The 19,492-nt window shown below is 37.7% G+C and overlaps 1 protein-coding gene across 2 annotated transcripts in view; it reads right to left on the reverse strand.

Moving 5' to 3' along the window:
- Positions 1-25: 25 nt before the first annotated feature.
- Positions 26-19,492, reverse strand: part of CDH2 (cadherin 2) — a 226,464-nt gene continuing 206,997 nt past the window's right edge. For both annotated transcript variants that reach the window (XM_523898.8, XM_016933484.4), the window contains 2 exons: positions 12,414-12,578; positions 26-1,417 (listed from right to left, as the gene is read on the reverse strand). In XM_523898.8, coding sequence (XP_523898.3) covers positions 1,211-1,417; positions 12,414-12,578 — 372 coding nt within the window. In that variant the 3' untranslated portion in view covers positions 26-1,210. The remainder of the gene's footprint in view (positions 1,418-12,413; positions 12,579-19,492) is intronic.

Below are 19,492 nucleotides of genomic sequence, written 5' to 3' on the forward strand. Positions count from 1 at the left end.
GAAAAGAAAAAGTTCAAACCAGTCACCAGATCCAAAATTAGCATTTTATTCAGAACGCTGGGGTCAGAGGTGTATCATTTATATTCTGGTACACAATACAGAGGCAAAGCTGTTGTCAGAAGTCTCTCCAGTTTAAAAGCTTTTTTTTTTTTTCCATTTTTTTAAAAAAAACACACACTTAGTAGTGCCACCAATGTCAGGCCACCCCTTTCTTTTCTTTCCTTTTTTTTTTTTTTTTGGTACAAATTATGTAAAACATTTGTGCTAAGAACTTTTCTCCCTCCCCAAACCAAAAAGAAAATAAAAAATAAAAAAATTAAAAAAATTAAAAATTGAGTATTCTAACTACAGCTCAACAATTGAATCAAATGTCACTGTTTTGTAAATACTTTATCCATAACGAAAGATATAAACATGCAAAAAACCTGAATCCATAGTCCAAATAATACATACACATGTTCTGAAGTTTCTGCACTTCTCCATAGACTATGCCAATAAAACATTATGTACACATACTATTTTTACAGTGAAGTGGAAAAATACAGAAATAAAAAAGTGTACATGGATTAAGACCAAAATGTGTCTAACATTCTAGTTTATGAAAAAATTCAATTTTGCTACAAATTGGTGATATGAAAACTCCCTTTATTTGCAACCAGCTGAGTAAGTTTTAAGATTTTAGTGAAAAAAAAAAAAACTAAAGTCTAAAACTAGAAGTAATGTACATTTTCCAATCTCATGGTCTCATCCCCCAAGATAATAAAATCGCTCCATGAGTTTTTTTGTTTGTTTAATTTTGTATTTTAATAAAAGCAAATGCAATGTAACAAAAGCGTGTTGAAGCATATCATGGTTTAACTTACTGCTCCCACCGCAAAATATTTTGTCTTTTACTTATCGTTTCAGAAATCAGTACCATTAAAGCCTTAAACAGAAAACTAATTCCAATCTGAAAAAGGTACAAAAAGGCACATAAAATCCCAGTGCTTCTGTACTGTAAAATTCAAGTGTAACTGAGCTCAGTGTTTTTCCAAACAGTATGGATCACTGATATTCCCTCTGAGCCCAAATTGGTTTGCAGCCTATGCCAAAGCCTCCAGCAAGCACTGTGCTAGTAGACTACAAAGTTAAAGCCTAGCTTCTGAATGCTTTTTGGGAATATCAGTTGAAATTGTTTGTACTTGTCCAAAAACCAAGTTCACCCTGAAGTTCAGTCATCACCTCCACCATACATGTCAGCAAGTTTCTTGAACCGTGGCCCCCAGTCGTTCAGGTAATCATAGTCCTGCTCACCACCACTACTTGAGGAATTAAGGGAGCTCAAGGACCCAGCAGTGGAGCCACTGCCTTCATAGTCAAACACTAACAGGGAGTCATATGGTGGAGCTGTCGGGTCATTGTCAGCCGCTTTAAGGCCCTGCAATTTGGAAACACAAAGAATGAAAGAATTAAGAGAGGGTTACACTTTACAAAACCACAAGCAGATCCTAATGAATTCACGGGATCAAACAAACACTTGTTTGTAAATTTCCATTTACATACCATATTTTCAACACATGGAAAAGGGGGATATAACCATTTGAAAGTTGGACAAAAATTAACTTATATCTTTCCGGTGCAAAGAAACAACCCTAAGCAGTCAAGCTCAGGGAGGCCAAGACTTATGAAGGGAGGGGGTTAACTGGGTAATAAGTTGGACAGGTGGCAGAAATGAATGGCCCTGCTTGAGGCAGAGAAGAAAGAATCTTAAATAACATAATATATAGAGCAGCATTGCTAGATTAAATTAAAAAAAAAAAGCACCTCACTGAAATACAAGACATACAAATGAGTACCATGTGGTCCATGTCCCTCCACAGGCTTACAGTCTAGCATAACAGGTATTACTACTGTGTGAAGCAAATGACAAGTGACAAAACTATGAAGTCAAAGCAAAAGCCATCAGGTTGTGGGGGAAAAAAATTCACATCAGCATTAAGAGCTAGGAGTTCAAAGAGAAAGTAGCATTGTATTTGACCTCATTTTGGAAGGACATCAAAGGAAGACTGAAGACAGGTCAGATGTGATTACTACATAAAGGGAGGTACTCAGAAAATCATTTATGTGACTAACATAGCATAAAATGTGGAATTAATTGATTAATTGTAAACTGGTATTTTTAAAAATAGGGTAACTTCTAACTTCCAAAAAATCCTAGAAATGTCATAATCCAATATCTGTACACGGTATAAATATTGAAAAGAGGAGGACTCCTGTCAATCTAAAATAACATGCGTTATCTGGTTCTTATAAAGAATTTTAAGAAAAAAGAAACAAGGAAATAACTACTATCTATATTTGTAACTTTTGTAAGCAGATGCTTTTTAATATACAATTAGAGTCTCTATGCTCTGCAAAACTTCTAAGGATTTAGTATTAGGTCCTCTGGTATATTTTCTAATTTTTTTCCCAATTGCATTCTAGTACTCCTAGATATACTAACATTACTAACATTAGTCTCCAAACAATCGTTTGCTTTTTCCACACTCTACTTGTCAAATGCTAGTTGGCTTATATGGCCTCACCTATCTAAGACGTGTCACAGACAGTCCTACCTTTGAGAGATCAAGCCTGCCAATACACATGCATTTTACGAGCGCATACATGGGTTTTTATGAGCATGTGTTCATCTATCCTTTCAAGGTTACAAAGGAGAAACAGGGAAGAAGAGCAAAAAAATTAAGGTCAGAATCAGTATGGTGTAGTGGTTAAGAGATCAGACTGTGAGATGACACCTTAGCTCTCCCCAGTACTAGCTGTGGGACCTCCGCATAACCTCATCTACAACTGTAATCATAATAATAGGACTATTATAAAGACCAAATGCAATAAAGGGACCCAAGGGCTCACCACAGTGACTGGCATATGCAGAGCTCAATGAATATTAGTTAGTATTTTTTAAAAATTTAAGTTTTGAGAAAAATGTCCTGCCTTGGGATTTGAAAAAATAAGAAACAGTGAAGATATATTTTAAGAAACAAAATGGCAGCTGCTTGACTCACGTCAAAAATCAGAGAAAAAAGTACACATGACCAGTTTTCTCATCTCCAGGTACCTCTTTACTAACAATCCATGAAATTTAGCAGTACTTTACTACTTTTCGTCATGTCATTTTATACTGTTTATACTCCAGAAAAGCCTGTGTAAAATAAAATAAAGCAGGTTTCAGCAAAATACTTTGATATATACAACATAAATAACTTTAGATAGGATTTTATCTTATTTTTAGACTAAGCTACAAGGCAATTCTGCTAAGACTGAGAACCACAACCTACAATTTCTCAAAACTTGTAACTCCCTTCTGTGGTAGATTGTGTTACTGCCCTCAGTGATTCACTGCTCTTTTTCTGAAGGCAGAACACACACCCACACTCCCACAGTGCCTCTCTGGGGTCAGGGTTTACTTTCCCAACCACACTGCAAGGCTTGGCTGTCTGACTGGCTTTGGCCAATGCAATGTAAGTAGCTGTGAAAAGTAGCCGCTTCAAGAACTCTATCTAATGTGTTTCCACCCTTCCACTAATCCCCCTTTCCCCCTCTGCCAGGAGAATGGCCTGCTCCAGATGGGAAGTTTATCTGCCTGGATCCTGAAACGAAGAAGACATATGGATCAGGAACTGAGTCACTGACAGACTACAGCTGACTTACAACTTAAGTAAGAAGTAAACCTTCATTATTATAAGCAGCAATATTTTGGAGTGGTCAGTGATTGGTACCTTAGCTAACAAAAGCTGAAGAATGCACCTTCATTCATTTTGTTTGTGTTTATTCATTAGATTCAAGATGTATTTGTTGATTATCTATTAATATTATTGCAATGTATTCTGCTAACTGGTAGAGACACAGCTACTAATGAGCCAGATCCAATGGCTGCCCTCGTGGAGTTAATATTCACATATTAGCCTACACTCCTCTTCCCTACAAGATCTAGCAACTGCAAATTTAACCAACAGCGGATTCCCTTAGTTCAGCATTGTCTGACTTGGGGTCATACAAGTAGGCCCAAGAAGGATCTGAAGAAAAATCAGGGAAATTCCTGATAAGGAGAATGGGTCCCTGAAAACAAATATTAAATTTTCATTATGACAATTCCTTTATAATACAGACAACAGAGACAATGGCTAAGATCACTTTGTTCAGGTCATCTGCTTTACCACAATTTAATTATTAAGTGAAAATACACACAGGGCCCTGGCCCAATCCTTATGATGTCAACACCAAACTGGAAATATGGAGAGGTCAAGACTCAAATTAGGGATAGCATTAGGAGAAATACCTAATGTAGATGATGGGTTGATGGATGCAGCAAACCACCATGGCATGTGTATACCTATGTAATAAACCTGCACATTCTGCACATGTATCTCAGAACTTATAATAGTTAAAAAAAAAAAAAGAAGAAAAAAAAGAATGACAAGTTAAAAAAAAAAAAGACTCAAATTAGCCTGAAAGAGTCAATGGCAAGGCCTCAAGTGTGTCTGGATTTGGAGGAGAAAAAAGGGATGGCCTGTGTTTACTATGTCCAGGGAATAAACACAAGAAGTGGTCTGGTCTTCCCTGGTGTGTTCATGGACCCCAGGACTCTTCATCAAATGACTAAGCCACCTAATTCAATTCCTTAAAATAAATATAATGCTTGTGATAATCCACTCCCATATCCCTTATTGAGAGTCTAAAAAATATTATTTTCTTTATTTTTTAGCTCCTGCACTGGCTTTCTGATCATCCTGGTAGTTTACAAATCTCTGTTTTCTTTATTTCTGTTTTTGTTTTGTTTTTTATTTAAAGCGGTTAAGGCCATAAAATCCATTAGAGAGAGACCACTGTGCTAATGCTAGAGCACGGCACATTGCCTTATGTTTTAATAATTACAAAAGGGCAAAATCACTGAACTTTTCAAGAGTTCTTAGGCAAGCCAGCTTTCTATGCAGGTTAAGTACTTTAAATCCCTTCCATTTGGATAGCACTGATTTTTATCTGAGAATAAAATATGACTCTTCTGAACGAGGTATTATATAAACTCTTGGTAATATTTTGGTAATTCTAAAAAGATCGCACTGAAGTCCTAAGAAACTGACAGTAACAGGCACGAAATCTGAGTGAATGTACAGAAGAAATCCAGTGGGCAACAGAACCTTCTGGTTCTCCCTTATGGGATTCCTTTATTCTTGGATATGAACATTATTTCACAGGATGTACTGTTACCAAATTTACAAACTAACCGCCTGTGTTTCTCTAGGTTTGACTAAATTTAGCAAAGTATCCTCTTGTTCCACCTTTCCTGGAGAGGTAGATCTTGAATTCTGGATAAAGCTGAACTGTCTTCTAAAGACTGACGCTTCTCTGCAGAGTGAGAGAGCTTGGCTCCGGCTGAATTCTTGCTGAGCTTGTATTTATAGACTTCTGATCCCAGGCTTTATGGGCGGAGACATGCTTTTATGAGGATAAAAACCCACATTATCCAGCGAGGAACACATGAGGGATGTAAAAGAAAAGAGGTCTTACTGTTTCCTTTACATTCTGTCTTCTACAGTCCTAGTGCCACTGCTTTAGTGGAGGTCATCATTATATCCTGCCTGGACCAGAGAAAAAGCCTGCCTAACTGGTCTTCGCCTGTCTCCAGCACTATTCCAGCTTCTTTCCTACAAACTATTGGTTTCTGTCTTAAACGTTATTTGATATCACTCCCGCAAGTAAGACCTCTGAATGCTCTCTATGACTCCTTCCAAATGAAAGAGTTCCCCCGACAATGGGCAAAATGATTTTTAATTGGTGCATGAACACTTTAAAACAATTATTTAAGAAAATTAACTTAAAAATTGATGAACAGTTTAAGAAAATAACAAGAAGTACACAGAGAGGGAAAAAACTGGAAGGTGTTAACTCAAATGCCTGCTGTTGGGTAACCTACAGCATACAGTAAAACTCTTTAGAAAGCATTCAGTGAACCAAGACTGTTTACCCACCTTTTCTGTTTCAGCTATTCTCAGCTCCAGCAACCATGACTGAATTATGCACCCCCAAAGGGAATCCCCCCAAACCCCAAAGCATCATGTTCTTGTGCACTTCTATGTTGTTTATTCATTTTTTTAGAATTATACTTCTTATATTTTTTATCTGATTAATATCCATCCATCCATCCATCCATCCATCCATCCATCCATCCATCCATCCATCCAAAAGCTCATTAAAAATATCACTTCGACTGCACAGATCTTTTTTCCCCAACCATGACTAGGAGTCATTCCTGTGGTCTCTCTGGTCCCTTCTACTTTTTTATTTTTAGAGACAGTGTCTCACTCTGTACTCCAGACTGTAGTGCAGTGGCACAATCATGGCTCACTGCAGCCTTGACCTTCCCGGGCTCAGGTGATCCTCCCACCTCAGCCTCCTGAGTAGCTAGGACTACAGATGCATGCCACCATGCTCGGCTAATTTTTGTTTTTTTTCGTATAGAGGGTTTTTTGTCAGGTTGCTGAAGTGGGTCTCAAACTCCTAGGCTCAAGCGATCTGCCTGCCTGAGCCTCCCAAAGTGCTGGGATTACAGGTGTGAGCTACTGTGCCCGGCCTCATCTACTTTTATCATCTTGTTTGGATGACACTAGATTGTGACATCCCTTTCTACAGAGGCTGTTTTGTATTCACATCTCGCTGTCCAACACACTGCCTGACATTCAACAGGTATTCTATAAGGTAACTATGCATTGTTGTCCTGGGTGTAGTTTTTCCTGCTCAGCATCCTCTTCATATTTATATCCATTTCTTTCAGAAACAGCTAGAATCTAGATTTAAGACATATGTGGATATAAACGTACACCATACTTACATTACAGTAGAACTGAACATATCAAGGCCAACATTACTACCCCTCTTTCTGGGAATTTCATTTTACTTCAAGCAATTTTTGATGCAGAAGGAGTGGATTTTAATTCTTTTCTTACAATTAGAGAACAGCAGAAAATCTTTTACTCCTAAAAGGTAATTTACCTGTAATAGTTACTAATATGACACCAATAATAATTAAGAGATTTTTACTATGTGACAAGCACTATATGAAGCACATTACAAAGATAATCTCGTTTAGTTCTCACGCAATCTTAAAAGGAGGTTCTATTACTATTCCCATTTTACAAATAAGAAAACTGAAAAGGTTAAAGGCAAGGATCTTGACCTTGTAACAAGGTAACAGAGCTGTTAGGTGGGATGGCTAGATTTGAACTTACACAAATGCCCAACTTCTATAAGATCAGAATGAGATATTTTAAAAAACAGAAATTAAATTTAATTAATAGGAGAAAAAGACAAGCATTTTAAACTTTAGTAGTTTCAAGCAAGTTGTAAGAAGCTTCCATAAGTTTTAAACAATATTAATGAAAAGGTGGTCTTTTAACAGTATTATTCACTTGGTTTTTATACTTTTGAGTAGAGAAATATACTTCATATACTAATGAATACATATATACACACGTAATAAAAATCTCTTTATATATGTTTATATATGTATATGTATGTTTGTATCTACAAATATACATATTTATATATGTATATATGTGTATATTTGTATATACACATATAAATACGTGTATATTTATATTTGTATATACACATATATAAATACGTGTATATTTATATATGTATATATGTGTATATGTGTATATGTGCGTGTGTGCACACACAATGATACGGTTTGACTTTGTCCCCACCCAAATCTCATCTTGAATTGTAGTTCCATATTTCCCATAATCTCCACAGGTTGTGAGAGGGACCCGGTGGGAGGTAATTGAATCATGGGGGCGGTTACCCCCATGCTGCCGCTCTCACGATAGTGCGTTCTCATGAGATCTTGAGATCTGATGGTTTTGTAAGGGGCTTTTCTCCCTTTGTTCAGTACTTCTCTCTCCTGCTGCCATGTGAAGAAGAATGTGTTTGCCTTCCCTTCTGGCAAGATTGTAAGTTTCCTGAGGCTTTCCCAGCCCTGTGGAAATGTGAGTTGATTAAACCTCTTTCCTTTGTAAATTACTCAGGCTTGGCAGTTTTTCATAGCAGCGTGAAAACAGAAAAATACACGTATATATATAAAGAAGTTTATTTCTTTTTACAAAGAAATATACAGGATTAGTATTAGTAAAATTATTGGAGGTATATTAATATCTAACTGTTGGGCTGAGATTAAATGAATTTGTTTGAACTTTTCACTCTCTGAAGGTCATGTTTAAAAATTCAAAACAGAATGAAACTCTGCAGTTGAAATTCAAAAACATGTGACTTATTTTACTCTGCCTACCAGACTGGAAATAAGTTATCATTTTTGAGATTCAAGGCAACATTCATTCCTTATTTAAATAAACAAACTAGAAAATGTTCTCATGAGCTTTCTTATTCCTTACATCTATAAAAGCACTCCAATTATAATCACCACTATATTATTCTTCCTTTGGAACATTTGGTGCTCTGCTAAATCAAATAAGACCTGCAGATAAATAAATTTGTGTGCCTTTTAAATATTTTTATAAAATGTGCTTTTCTTTCTTTCTAGGTGTTTTCAACTGTTTTAAAACTCTACAAGTAAGTATTCATTTTTGTCTGTCCAGTAAATGAAGACACTGAACAAGTCTTAACAGTTATCTTGGATGAAAGAGTCTAGATGGTATTTTGGAGAGTTATTACTGGCTTAGGCCTTCTGACTTACATTAGACTTTCATCTCCCTTAAAAGTCCCACAGAACTGACCATCATCTCCTTAAAACTATCGTTTTGATTGTTTTCTATTATACCTACCTCCTTAGATTTTCTGTCTCCAACTCTAGGGGCATTTCTAGCTGAAGATATTTGATTGCTCCTCTCCTTCACATTTCTCTATCTTGTAATTATATTCGAATTCATGGATTTAGGCCAGGTGTGGTGGCTCACACCTGTAATCCCAGCTTTGGAAGGTTGAGGATGGAGGATAGCTTGACCCCAGGAGGCTGAGGCTGCAGTTTGTTATGATTGTGCCACTGCACTCCAGCCTGAGCAACAGAAAGAGACCCTGTCTCTTAAAACACACACACACACACACTCATGGATTTAGTTGCCATTTTCGGAATAATTTCCAAATTGGATCCTTTCATCCATTCACTTGTTCACCAAATCACTGTGCCCCATACTGGCCCCTCCAGGGAGAAGCCTGTCTCCCCTCCCCTGGAACATGGATCAGGGGGAGGCAGGATGGAACCATGGGATCTGTGATCTGAGGGAGGTGAGTTCTGGGTACCATGGGATGCCAGTGGATGGTGTCTAACCCATACTCTGTATGCCTGACCCTTCCTGGGTTGGTAAATACTTAATGAATTTCACCCAACGCTAGAAAAATGGGGAAGGAATTCTAGACAGGAAGAACATCTTGTAGATGGGCACCAGCATGAAATTGTAAGCTGAGATTGTAAATGACAAGTAGAGTTCTCTGTAGATAGCCTGCAAGATGCTGGGTGGTGAGGGCCTTGAGATGAAGTTGGAAAGCCAAATAAGAACCAGACACAAATGGCCTCCTATGCCTGGCAAATAAGGCTTCAGATACTGGCACATTTGCAGTGCACAAATATCGTGCTAGCAACAAAGTAGGGTATACACACAAAGAGAATCGATGTCTAATTTATGCTTTTATCTATATATTACTTGCACAGTTATGTTACACATATGGATGTTCAATAGTGATTTGCTGAATGGATAATCTTACATTGAGCTCAAGATGGTTTCACAATGAGACATTTTTCACATATGCAGATAATCTTCAAATTAGGAATAGATTGTATTCTGGAAGTCAATTTGCAGTCAGTTGTTTGGAAGACGGTTTTTCATATAAGCAATCACACCTGTTTGTTAATGGTCTCCAGCCATAATAAACTGTGTACCTGAGCACTGTTTAGGAGAAAGAAAATTCCAAATGGAAATTCCTACTGTAACTCCTACTGTGGCCGAGAAGGGTTGGGTAAGTGAAACTTATTGACTAGATGTCTACTGAAGAAGAGATAGTCATTGTTAAAAAAAGAACAACAACAAAAAAAATCAATGACCATAGACATAGACACACACACACAAACAAACACACACTCAAACATAAACTCAGAATTTGAATGTAATCTGACAAGTAGGATGAAAGGCTCTAGACTCAGTATCCATTGAATCTCAATCAGATGTAAAGTGGGTGGTGCCCACAGCATCATGCCCTACACATTTGCCAGGGTGCATACTCGAATGCCTGAAAAATGACAAAAATCTAAGAGCTAGGTAACATACTAGATGTTTAAGTTATAAAAACATGAACAAGAAATAGCGCTTGTCCTGGAGAGAACTCACATACTGAGTGGGAGAAAGAAATACTGACAGTTACACCCCAGCTGGTGAGGGCTATGACCCGAGGGGCAACTTGTTATCCCTTCCCACAGGCATCAAGGAAGGCCTCACAGAGAAATGTTTTGGCTGAATCCTGAAGGCGAAGTGGCAGTCCTGCAGATGGACAATTAGGTAAGGGCTTTGCCGAAGTTACAGTATATTCAAAAGTGTTGATGCTTTTGAGGAACTGCAAATAGTTCAGTGGGGCTGCAGCACAGAAAGGGAATGTGGGGACGTGAGGGGTAGAAGAAGGCAGGAATCAGATGAGGAATAGCCTTATAAATAAACCTTACTGTTTGTTTGATCTTTAGCACTGAGAAAAGAAGAGTATCAGGGATGGAATGAAATCCACAGAACACTGGTACTTCAGGGACAGGCAGAAATATTTAGTAAGGATTTGTTAAATTATACTTAAGCTAGAATTCTGGCTTCAAAAAAGTATGGTTCCAGCTGGGCACAGTGGCTCAGGCCTGTAATCCCAGCACATTGGGAGTCTGAGGCAGGAGGATCATTTGAGCCCAAGAATTCAAGACCAGCCTGGGAAACAGGCTGGTGAGACCCTGTCTCTACAAAAATAAAAATTAAAAAAAAATTTTAAAGTCCAGTTCCTAAACCTACAGTCAAAAGATTCACTATATCTTGAATTGACAACCATCAGAATAACTCAACAATTTCTTATGACAAACATGAAATTAGAAATAAAATCATTAGGCACTCTTACATTTTTCTAAAAGATCTAGGCATATATGTATAAATTTCTGCAAATTCTCCTAACTGGGTCTATATATAACTAAGAGCTGGCAAAGTCAGGACATATTTCTGTGGATAAAGGGAGTTACTGGCATTCTGTTGTTTTTGCTTTCCATGTGTTTTTAAATCATGTCAACTACAAATTAACCTTATTACCTATTTAGCAGAAATGAATACATATGTTCAGAAAGGCAGCATATATTTTAGGAACAGACAGTAATGGATAGTTATAGAGACAGGCAACTATTCCAATTTTGTTTTAAAACTTTTTCTACAAGCAATAAGTATATCTAAAAACCTAATGTAGATTATGTTTAATATTATATGAATTTTGAGGAAGCCCAGGATACAAGAGTCTTATCAGCCTATGACTGAAGGCCATATCCAACAGATGCATTCCACTTTGTAATGCACTGAGACCTATTCTGATCTTGGAGACACCAATGATATGACCAGAAAACAGGAGTTCTGCCATATATTCACAGTCAACATCAATATGTAGTGTTCTCTTACATTCACAATACAAATTCAAAAGAATTACAGTAAGACTACAGACATGATCAGAAGAAGCAGCACAAATCATTGAACTTCAAAACTTAAATATTAAATGTAACAGAATTCTTGGTCAGTAATAAAGAATGTCATAATAATTTTGACAGTGAAAATCATATCTGTTATATGCAACAGAGAAATAGCTTCCTTTTACAGAAGCTCTTAAAACTCCTCAACTAGACAAGTACTTAAATAACTTACATAATATTTAATTTAGCTCTTCCAACTAATCTCTTTTGATGGAGTCGTTGGGCAGGCACTGAATTCTCACGATTTGTGGGATTCAAAGGGTACAGTGTGAGGAAAATTAAAGTGAACTACTGCTACATTTATTAATGCTAATAAATGAAATTAGAATGCACTATAATATTGTTAGTCTATTTATTACTTGTAATCTAGGAAAAAAAATCCTCAGAGACAGTGTGACTAATTCTGATAATATATGATGTATGTCATTTTACAAATGCAGAATCTTAATTGATAGATCTCTTTTTGGTTGATCAAAGCAATTACATTTGTTCTTTGTTAATGAAGCCACATTTGCTTTCACACAAAGATAAACTTCAGAAACACAAGTATGTTTTAGTGAACTATATAGCTGTATTCCAAGCTATATAATGTATTCCAATTTGTGGCCTACAGAGATCTAACCATTAGCATGAAATGAAAACTCTTATAGAGAAAACGAGTGTCTCTCTGTACCTCATTAATGAAGTCCCCAATGTCTCCAGGGTGTGGGGCTGCAGATCGGACCGGATACTGGGGCTCGGCGTGGATGGGTCTTTCATCCATTCGTCGGATTCCCACAGGCTTGATGGCATCAGGCTCCACAGTGTCAGGCTGCTGCAGCTGGCTCAAGTCATAGTCCTGCAAAAAGACAAAATCAAAAACCGATGGGAGATGGGCACAAAGATAGAAAATTACAACCTTGCTTTTTAAGCACATACTCAGAACACATAGAAATGAGGAAAATTTAACATAATGGAAAAGTTGCCACTATGAGTTTTTCATGTTATGATTAAATATTTCTTTCACACAGCTCTTTCTTCTGTGCTTTTCATTTCTACAGTCTGTGCTCCATCTGCTTTACAATGTTCCTCATCAGTTTCCAATGAAAAACAGCAGTGTGATGAGGTCTCACTATAAAACAACTAAAAAACCGACTAGACAATATAGTTGTACCATACAAGCAAAGGTGCTAACTTCATGTCTTTAATATTTTTTTAAAACGAGGGTGGTTATTTTTCCTTTTCCCTAAAGGAAGGCATTAGTTCATGAAGGTTTCAAGTCACCCTTCTTCCTTCTCTCTCTCCCTTCTAAACTCTAGAGCAGAGGTCAGAAAACTATGATCTCTGGGCCCAGTGTGACCTATGGCCTATTTTTCTCTAAGACTAGCTTTTACATTTTTAAAAAGTTACTTAAAATACAAACGACAAAGAAAAATGTGCTACAGGGAATATATGTGGCCCACAAAACCTAAATTATTTACTATCTGGCCCTACTGAGGAAAAGTTTGCTGACCTCTGGTTTAGTGGTGGTAGACCAGAGAGAGGGTGGATTTTCTTCCAATGCTGCCCTGTGGGAACGTCCTGGAAAAACAATCTGTCCGCTTTCAGAGAGGCAAAGTACAACTTGTGAAGAAGGATGCTCTGGCCATAGGTTGGGCCCTCAGAACTATTTTTAGCTCAGACATCTGGACAGCAATGTATAAAGAAAGAGACTACAATGTGGAAATAATCCACATTTAAGGTTTGGGCAAATAGTTGGTAGTATTCAAACCTCTGAATTCTGGCGATACAAAATATCATATCCCCAGCTTACCCAACATTCTTTCAATTCAAAACTGACATTTGCAGCAAGCATAGATGTAGTTATGCTTTTCTTAGTTCAGGCTTCATCTCTCTGTCTGAAACTAGCTTTTAAAACCTTTTGCAGTTATCTCTAGAGTGATTTTGATTTATTCGACAGTTGTTGAACGTTTACCATGTTTTGGCAATGGTCTAGGTGTCTTACATATGTTCACTCATTTGATCCTCTTAGTACATGTGATACTAAGTTTTATTATCCCCACTTAAGAGATGAGAAAACTGAGTTTCAAATAACCCAAGTAAGTCGCATATGGTCCCAGATCTATTAAGAAAAGGATTCTGACTCCAAGTGTATTAGATTCCAAAGCCTGGATCTCTTCACAATCATCTATGAGTAAATCAAGACTGAGTTACAAGGTTGGATTTAAAGGTAAGGAACTAGATAAACGAGCTTGGAGGGACAGGAATGTGAGGAATGCTTAAAATAACAAGGAGACAAAGGGAAGGAAAAGGTCAGTAACTTCATACTCACTGTGGGTCAGGCACTATACCAGACTCTTGAAAAGTGTTTTCTCACTATCAATGGTGCCTAAGAAACCCATGAAAAATGTTTTATCATCATCTCTTTAGGTGGAGAAACAGGTTGAGTAACTTGCCCAAGGTCACACAGCTAGTATATGACTAAAATGAGAATCAAAACCATAAGTGTCTGACTTCATAGCACCTGATTTAAAATTTATGCTAATTGAGATACTCTGATCCTGGCAACACTGTCCCTGAATATTTCCTTATCAAGAACTTCAGCTGGCAGGTGAAGGCACTCACATACGCTGAAGGAAAAGCTCCTCCTCTTAGGTGTGTGCAATGTGATGCAGAAAGCGAGGTAGGTATAGAGACTTTGAACCCGCCAGAGTGGGATGTACATTTGGTGTATCACAAACTATAAAATGTTCAGGGGGAAATCAGCTTTAGCTCTGAACCATCTATGGGCTGGCGACAAAGCGCCATTTTGGGAGAGTCCACAGCAGGAGCAAAGGCATCAGAATGCTGCTTTCTCTTGTCAAGATGGAGTATTTCAAATCATCCATACAAAACTTGAGAAAAAAACACCTTGATCTTGCACAAATGTGCTCCATTTTCAATTTTATAGAATTTGAGTTGTTATTTACGGAATATCTCAGAAAAGGCCCTCAATGATGTAACAGATGTGAAAGCCCTTGAAATGTTAAAATGCTATACACGACAAAAAGAGGGATTTATTCCCCTGCACTTTGGGAGGCCAAGGCGGGTAGATCATAAGGTCAGGAGTTCAAGACCAGCCTGGCCAATATGGTGAAACCTCATCTCTACTAAAAAATACAAAAATCAGCCAGATGTGGTGGTGGGTGCCTGTAGTCCCAGATATTTGGGAGGCTGAGGCAGGAGAATCGCTTGAACCCGGGAGGTGAAAGTTGCAGTGAGCCAAGATCGCATCACTGTACTCCAGCCCGGGCGACAGAGAGACTCTGTCTAAAAGGAAAAAAAAAAAAAAAAAAGATTTATTCAGAGAAATTTTAATGCTTTCACACTAAAAAATATGTTTTTTCCAGGCCATGTTTAATTGTATAACTACCAAGCACAACAGAGTGGGGTGAACTATGAATAAGTGTGCATTCTTATTCAATTACCAAAGCTGTCCGTAAAATGGGGGAAAATAGATGTCAAGTATATTGATGACAGTGAATAAATGTTTTTACCCTAAGGGTGAAAAATGTTTTATTAGAAGTCTAAATTACACACAAAAAGGTAACTGAATCTTATGTTTAAGCACTGTCTTTTACCTGGTGACATATTCTTTGATACTCCTGGATATATTACATAATAGCTCAGGGTGACAAATATAAGAATGTAGAGGAATTTCTTTCATATAACTGAAGATAAAAGAGGCATGTGGGCTTTGCTCATGCTACTCCCTATCTGGGAAGAGCCATTCTACTCTGACTTCTTCTATAACTCCAACTGTATCCAGAGGCTGCAAATAAAATTGCATTTTGATTGGCTAGCAGACTTTTAAATATATTCAAATAGGTCACCAACATTTAGACACAGGTGTATCTCACCTGAGAATAACAAGATCTGGCAAAAGAGATCTTACATTCTGACAACAATTTGCTACAGCTGAGAGCAGTTGTCCCCTCTGGATAAGGAAAGGATAGCCTCCTAACCTGCTTCTTAGATGAATGTGTATGTAACATACTTACATAATAGAAAATAATTTACAGTTCTTTATCTTTCTTTTGATAGCTTTTTCCTACTATCTTAAGAACCAGAGAGCAGGAAGAGTCTTAAAACTTCGGTGGTCTTGCTTAGACCTTTGGACCATCAATGTTTCAGGCTTATAGAAAGTTCCCACTAAAAAAAAAGTGTTGAACATAATCTCAGTGATGATACTTATGCCAGATATCAAAGGAGCAGCTAATTCAAGAAATGTGACTTGGATCACATTATACACTATAGTAATAATTTATGATGAGACGGGAGAGAAAGACCTCCTGGTCCCATTGCTGAGAATCATTGCCATGGTGAATCACCCCATAATGATGGAAACATGTTAAATTCCTCCATGGTGATGGTGTCCAAAAAGAGGCAAAAAAATCACTGGTTTACAGGAAGTTAGACACAAGGTTAAAATACATGGCTCAGAGTGTCTCTGTGATGGCTTCTCCTTATCTACTGCAAATATGGGACATAAAAATCTAATGATGGCAGGCAGCGTGCGGAAGTATCCTCCGGTCACAGGGTGGGCTCTTCTGTTGACGTCTATCTGTGTTGTATGGCAAAAGTCCTGACCTGAGAGTCTAATTTTAGACCTTTTGATAAAAAACGCTCCCTAATTATACATCTTTACAATCCCATAATGATGTACATAAACACACAAATGACAACATGTAGGATGAGAATTATAAAGAGAATTACAAAGACCAAAAATCTTCTCAACGTCATTGGGTTCATGGCCTTACTCCTGAAGATTATAAACAATCCAAAAAGACATCTTTATTTGGCTCCTAAAACTCAAAGAGTGGGTCTGAAAATTCTCTTATGATTGCCAACCTTTACAACGTTAACTTCCCAAAGAAATTCAATTTTCAAACAAAGGCCAAGGAAAATCTCTTTTTTACTTCATTTTAATGTTTGGAATATGTGTTAATCGGCAATCATCATTAAAAGTAGGCATGGAATTTGGGTTTTGAGAATATTAACACTGCAAGTAACTTAAAATTTTTTTTGGTCTATGATTTAAAATGTCTTAAGGGCGATATAGTTCTGGGGGAGTTAGTAAGAAGTTAGCATGACTTGCAATGATTTATAATTAGTTTGGAAAATGATACAGCGAGTTTAACTCAGAGCATTTGGTTATGCTACAATAAAATAAAATGTTGCATGAGTATAAATTGAAATTCTGGAATCCCAGGCAAATATTTCCAAAAACTACATTGCATGTAGAATCTACAGAATTGTATAGTCAACCCATTTCAGGGAGTAATGCAAACACTCACTCATTTACCATTCCACCGGTATTTATGGAATGCCTACTGGGTGCCAGATGCCATTTTCAGGTCTGAGAGCAAGAAAGCAAGCAAGCAACCTTTATCTGGTGCTCTTCATCTGTCAAGAATTACATTAGGTGCTTTCTCATGTGGTATTGCATTAATACAAACAAAAACCCTTCTAAGTGGGTGTTATTGTTCCCACTCTATTGATTACCACAGCTCAGGGAGGTTAATGATTTGACCAAGGTCACAGACTCACTTAAGCACGTCAAAAGATAACACAGAGCCCACCAGGGCAAGCAAAATAACCAAAAAGCTGCGTCTTTTTGTCACTTGCCAGTGAAGAAATGCACGGAAGAGTTTACTGAGGGGGAAAACATCTGGGGTTTGAAGTGCTGGAGGGGGGAGTTTAAGATGGTTCCACTAATCAGTCACTGGGCACTAGCACTCTGCATAGAACAAATGAGTTCTTCGGTCTGTGCACAGTTGGTTAAAATAAGACTAACAGTTGTTTAGGCAGGAAGGAATCCTCACTTAGGTCAAATAAGAGTCTGACACATGGAGGAGAGGGGTGGACACTTAAAGTTCACGGGCCTTTATCAGCCTCCACTGGTTAGAACCAGTGATGAAACACAACAGTTTTGCTATCTCTTAGGCATGGGCTGGTTCAAGTGGAACATTTTCCTTTTATAGCTGCAAAGGCAAATGACTTTAAAATCCCCATATAGATAAGGTAAACATTAAAAATGTTTCAAGACTGAGTGACTGAGAGAAATTAAAATACTCACATGGAAGTAATTGGACAAAATTCTGAAGGAAAAAAAATATCTGGAAAAAAGCTGACTGTGGCACAGGCAAGAAACTTCAGACACAAAAAGAAATGGAAGGTGGGAGAGAAGAACACTATTATCTCACCCTCTATAGCTCCCGGCATTAAAATAATTGAATAAAATAGTGATAAGGTGTCAACATATTACCAAACAACTGCTGACAAGTCAGTCAAATATACCCGTGCAAGCTTTATGTAAATTACATTACGACCTGATTTTCTTCCCCAGTGAAATATCGTTATGACGGTAACTATCTTCACAGGTGAAACGATGTGGAAAACTAAGTAGATTCCATGGATTATCAAAGCCCCCCCACCAACAAAAAATTTGCTAAAAGCTTTTTCTGGATTGAACCATAAACCTAATACAAATAAAATAACTTGGGGACTTTCGGTATACAGATGAAGGATCTCTGTTCTCTCTCTTCATATACATTTTAATCTTACTGGTAGCCAGTTTTCTACTTCCCACAAGGGAGAGGACTGAGTCCCCACCAAAAGGGAACAGTCATTGTTTCTGCCCCTGTGGCTTAGTTAATGCTGACATGTCAGTTTCCTTTAACATGCTACCTGTTTTCAGAATTATGAATGAGCTATAGGTTCACTCTTTGATGTAAAATTACACTTCTATTTTAGAAACTGTGGCTGTTGAAATCCTATCACAACTTATTTCCCGTTACAAAATTATGGCTTATTCTTTTAGGAAAATGTGGCATATACACACTTCAATTAGACTTGATTCCACAAATTCTTTCATAAGAGGAGTCTCGGGAAACAGACTCGGTTACTAACAACACTGAGCCTTTACTCAAATGTCTTTTAAAAGGACATATTTTAAAATAATGAAAGTTTGGCCAGGTACGGCGGCTCAGCTTGGCCGGGTGCGGCGGCTCACGCCTGTAATCCCAGCTCTTTGGGAGGCCGAGGCGGGTGGATCACTTGAGGTCAGGAGTTGGAGACCAGCTGGCCAATATGGTGCAACCCTGTCTCTACTAAAAATACAAAAATTAGGTGCCTGTAGTCCCAGCTACTCAGGAGGCTGAGGCAGGAGAATCGCTAGAACCTGGGAGGCAGAGGTTGCAGTGAGCCAAGATCGTGCCATTGCACTCCAGCCTGGGCGACAACAGTGAAATTCCGTCTCAACAAAATAACTATAAAAAAAATTAAAATAATGAAAATATAATATTTAAAGTTACAAAAAATATGGAAAGTGAAGGTGTCAGAAGCTATGAAGGAAGTACTGTTGGAAGAAGGGAGGATGCAGATATGCAGAGGAACAGGGCTTCAGAAAGATGGAGCACTTGAAATATGAAATAATTTCCCATTGTTTTGATGCAATCCAGTTACATTCCTATAAAGAGAAACACATTTCTTAACCCTTCCAAGCCACTGTCTGTCTTGGAAGACAAAAGTATAGCCATCTAAATGCATGTTGGGTTCCATGTTTTCACCTCGAGTTCCAATTTCTTCTTGCAAAAAACAAAAAATGTGACCACTTGGATAAAGATCAAAGCCACTCTATCTCAGCATGACCTATTAATTCATCTCACAGAAAACATAAAAATAGGTAATTTGGTTGAGAATATGGTGGCAGAGCATCAAAATCCTTCCCTA

Source organism: Pan troglodytes, chromosome 17 (genome assembly GCF_028858775.2).
Source record: "Pan troglodytes isolate AG18354 chromosome 17, NHGRI_mPanTro3-v2.0_pri, whole genome shotgun sequence".
NCBI classification, from domain to species: Eukaryota; Metazoa; Chordata; class Mammalia; order Primates; family Hominidae; genus Pan; species Pan troglodytes.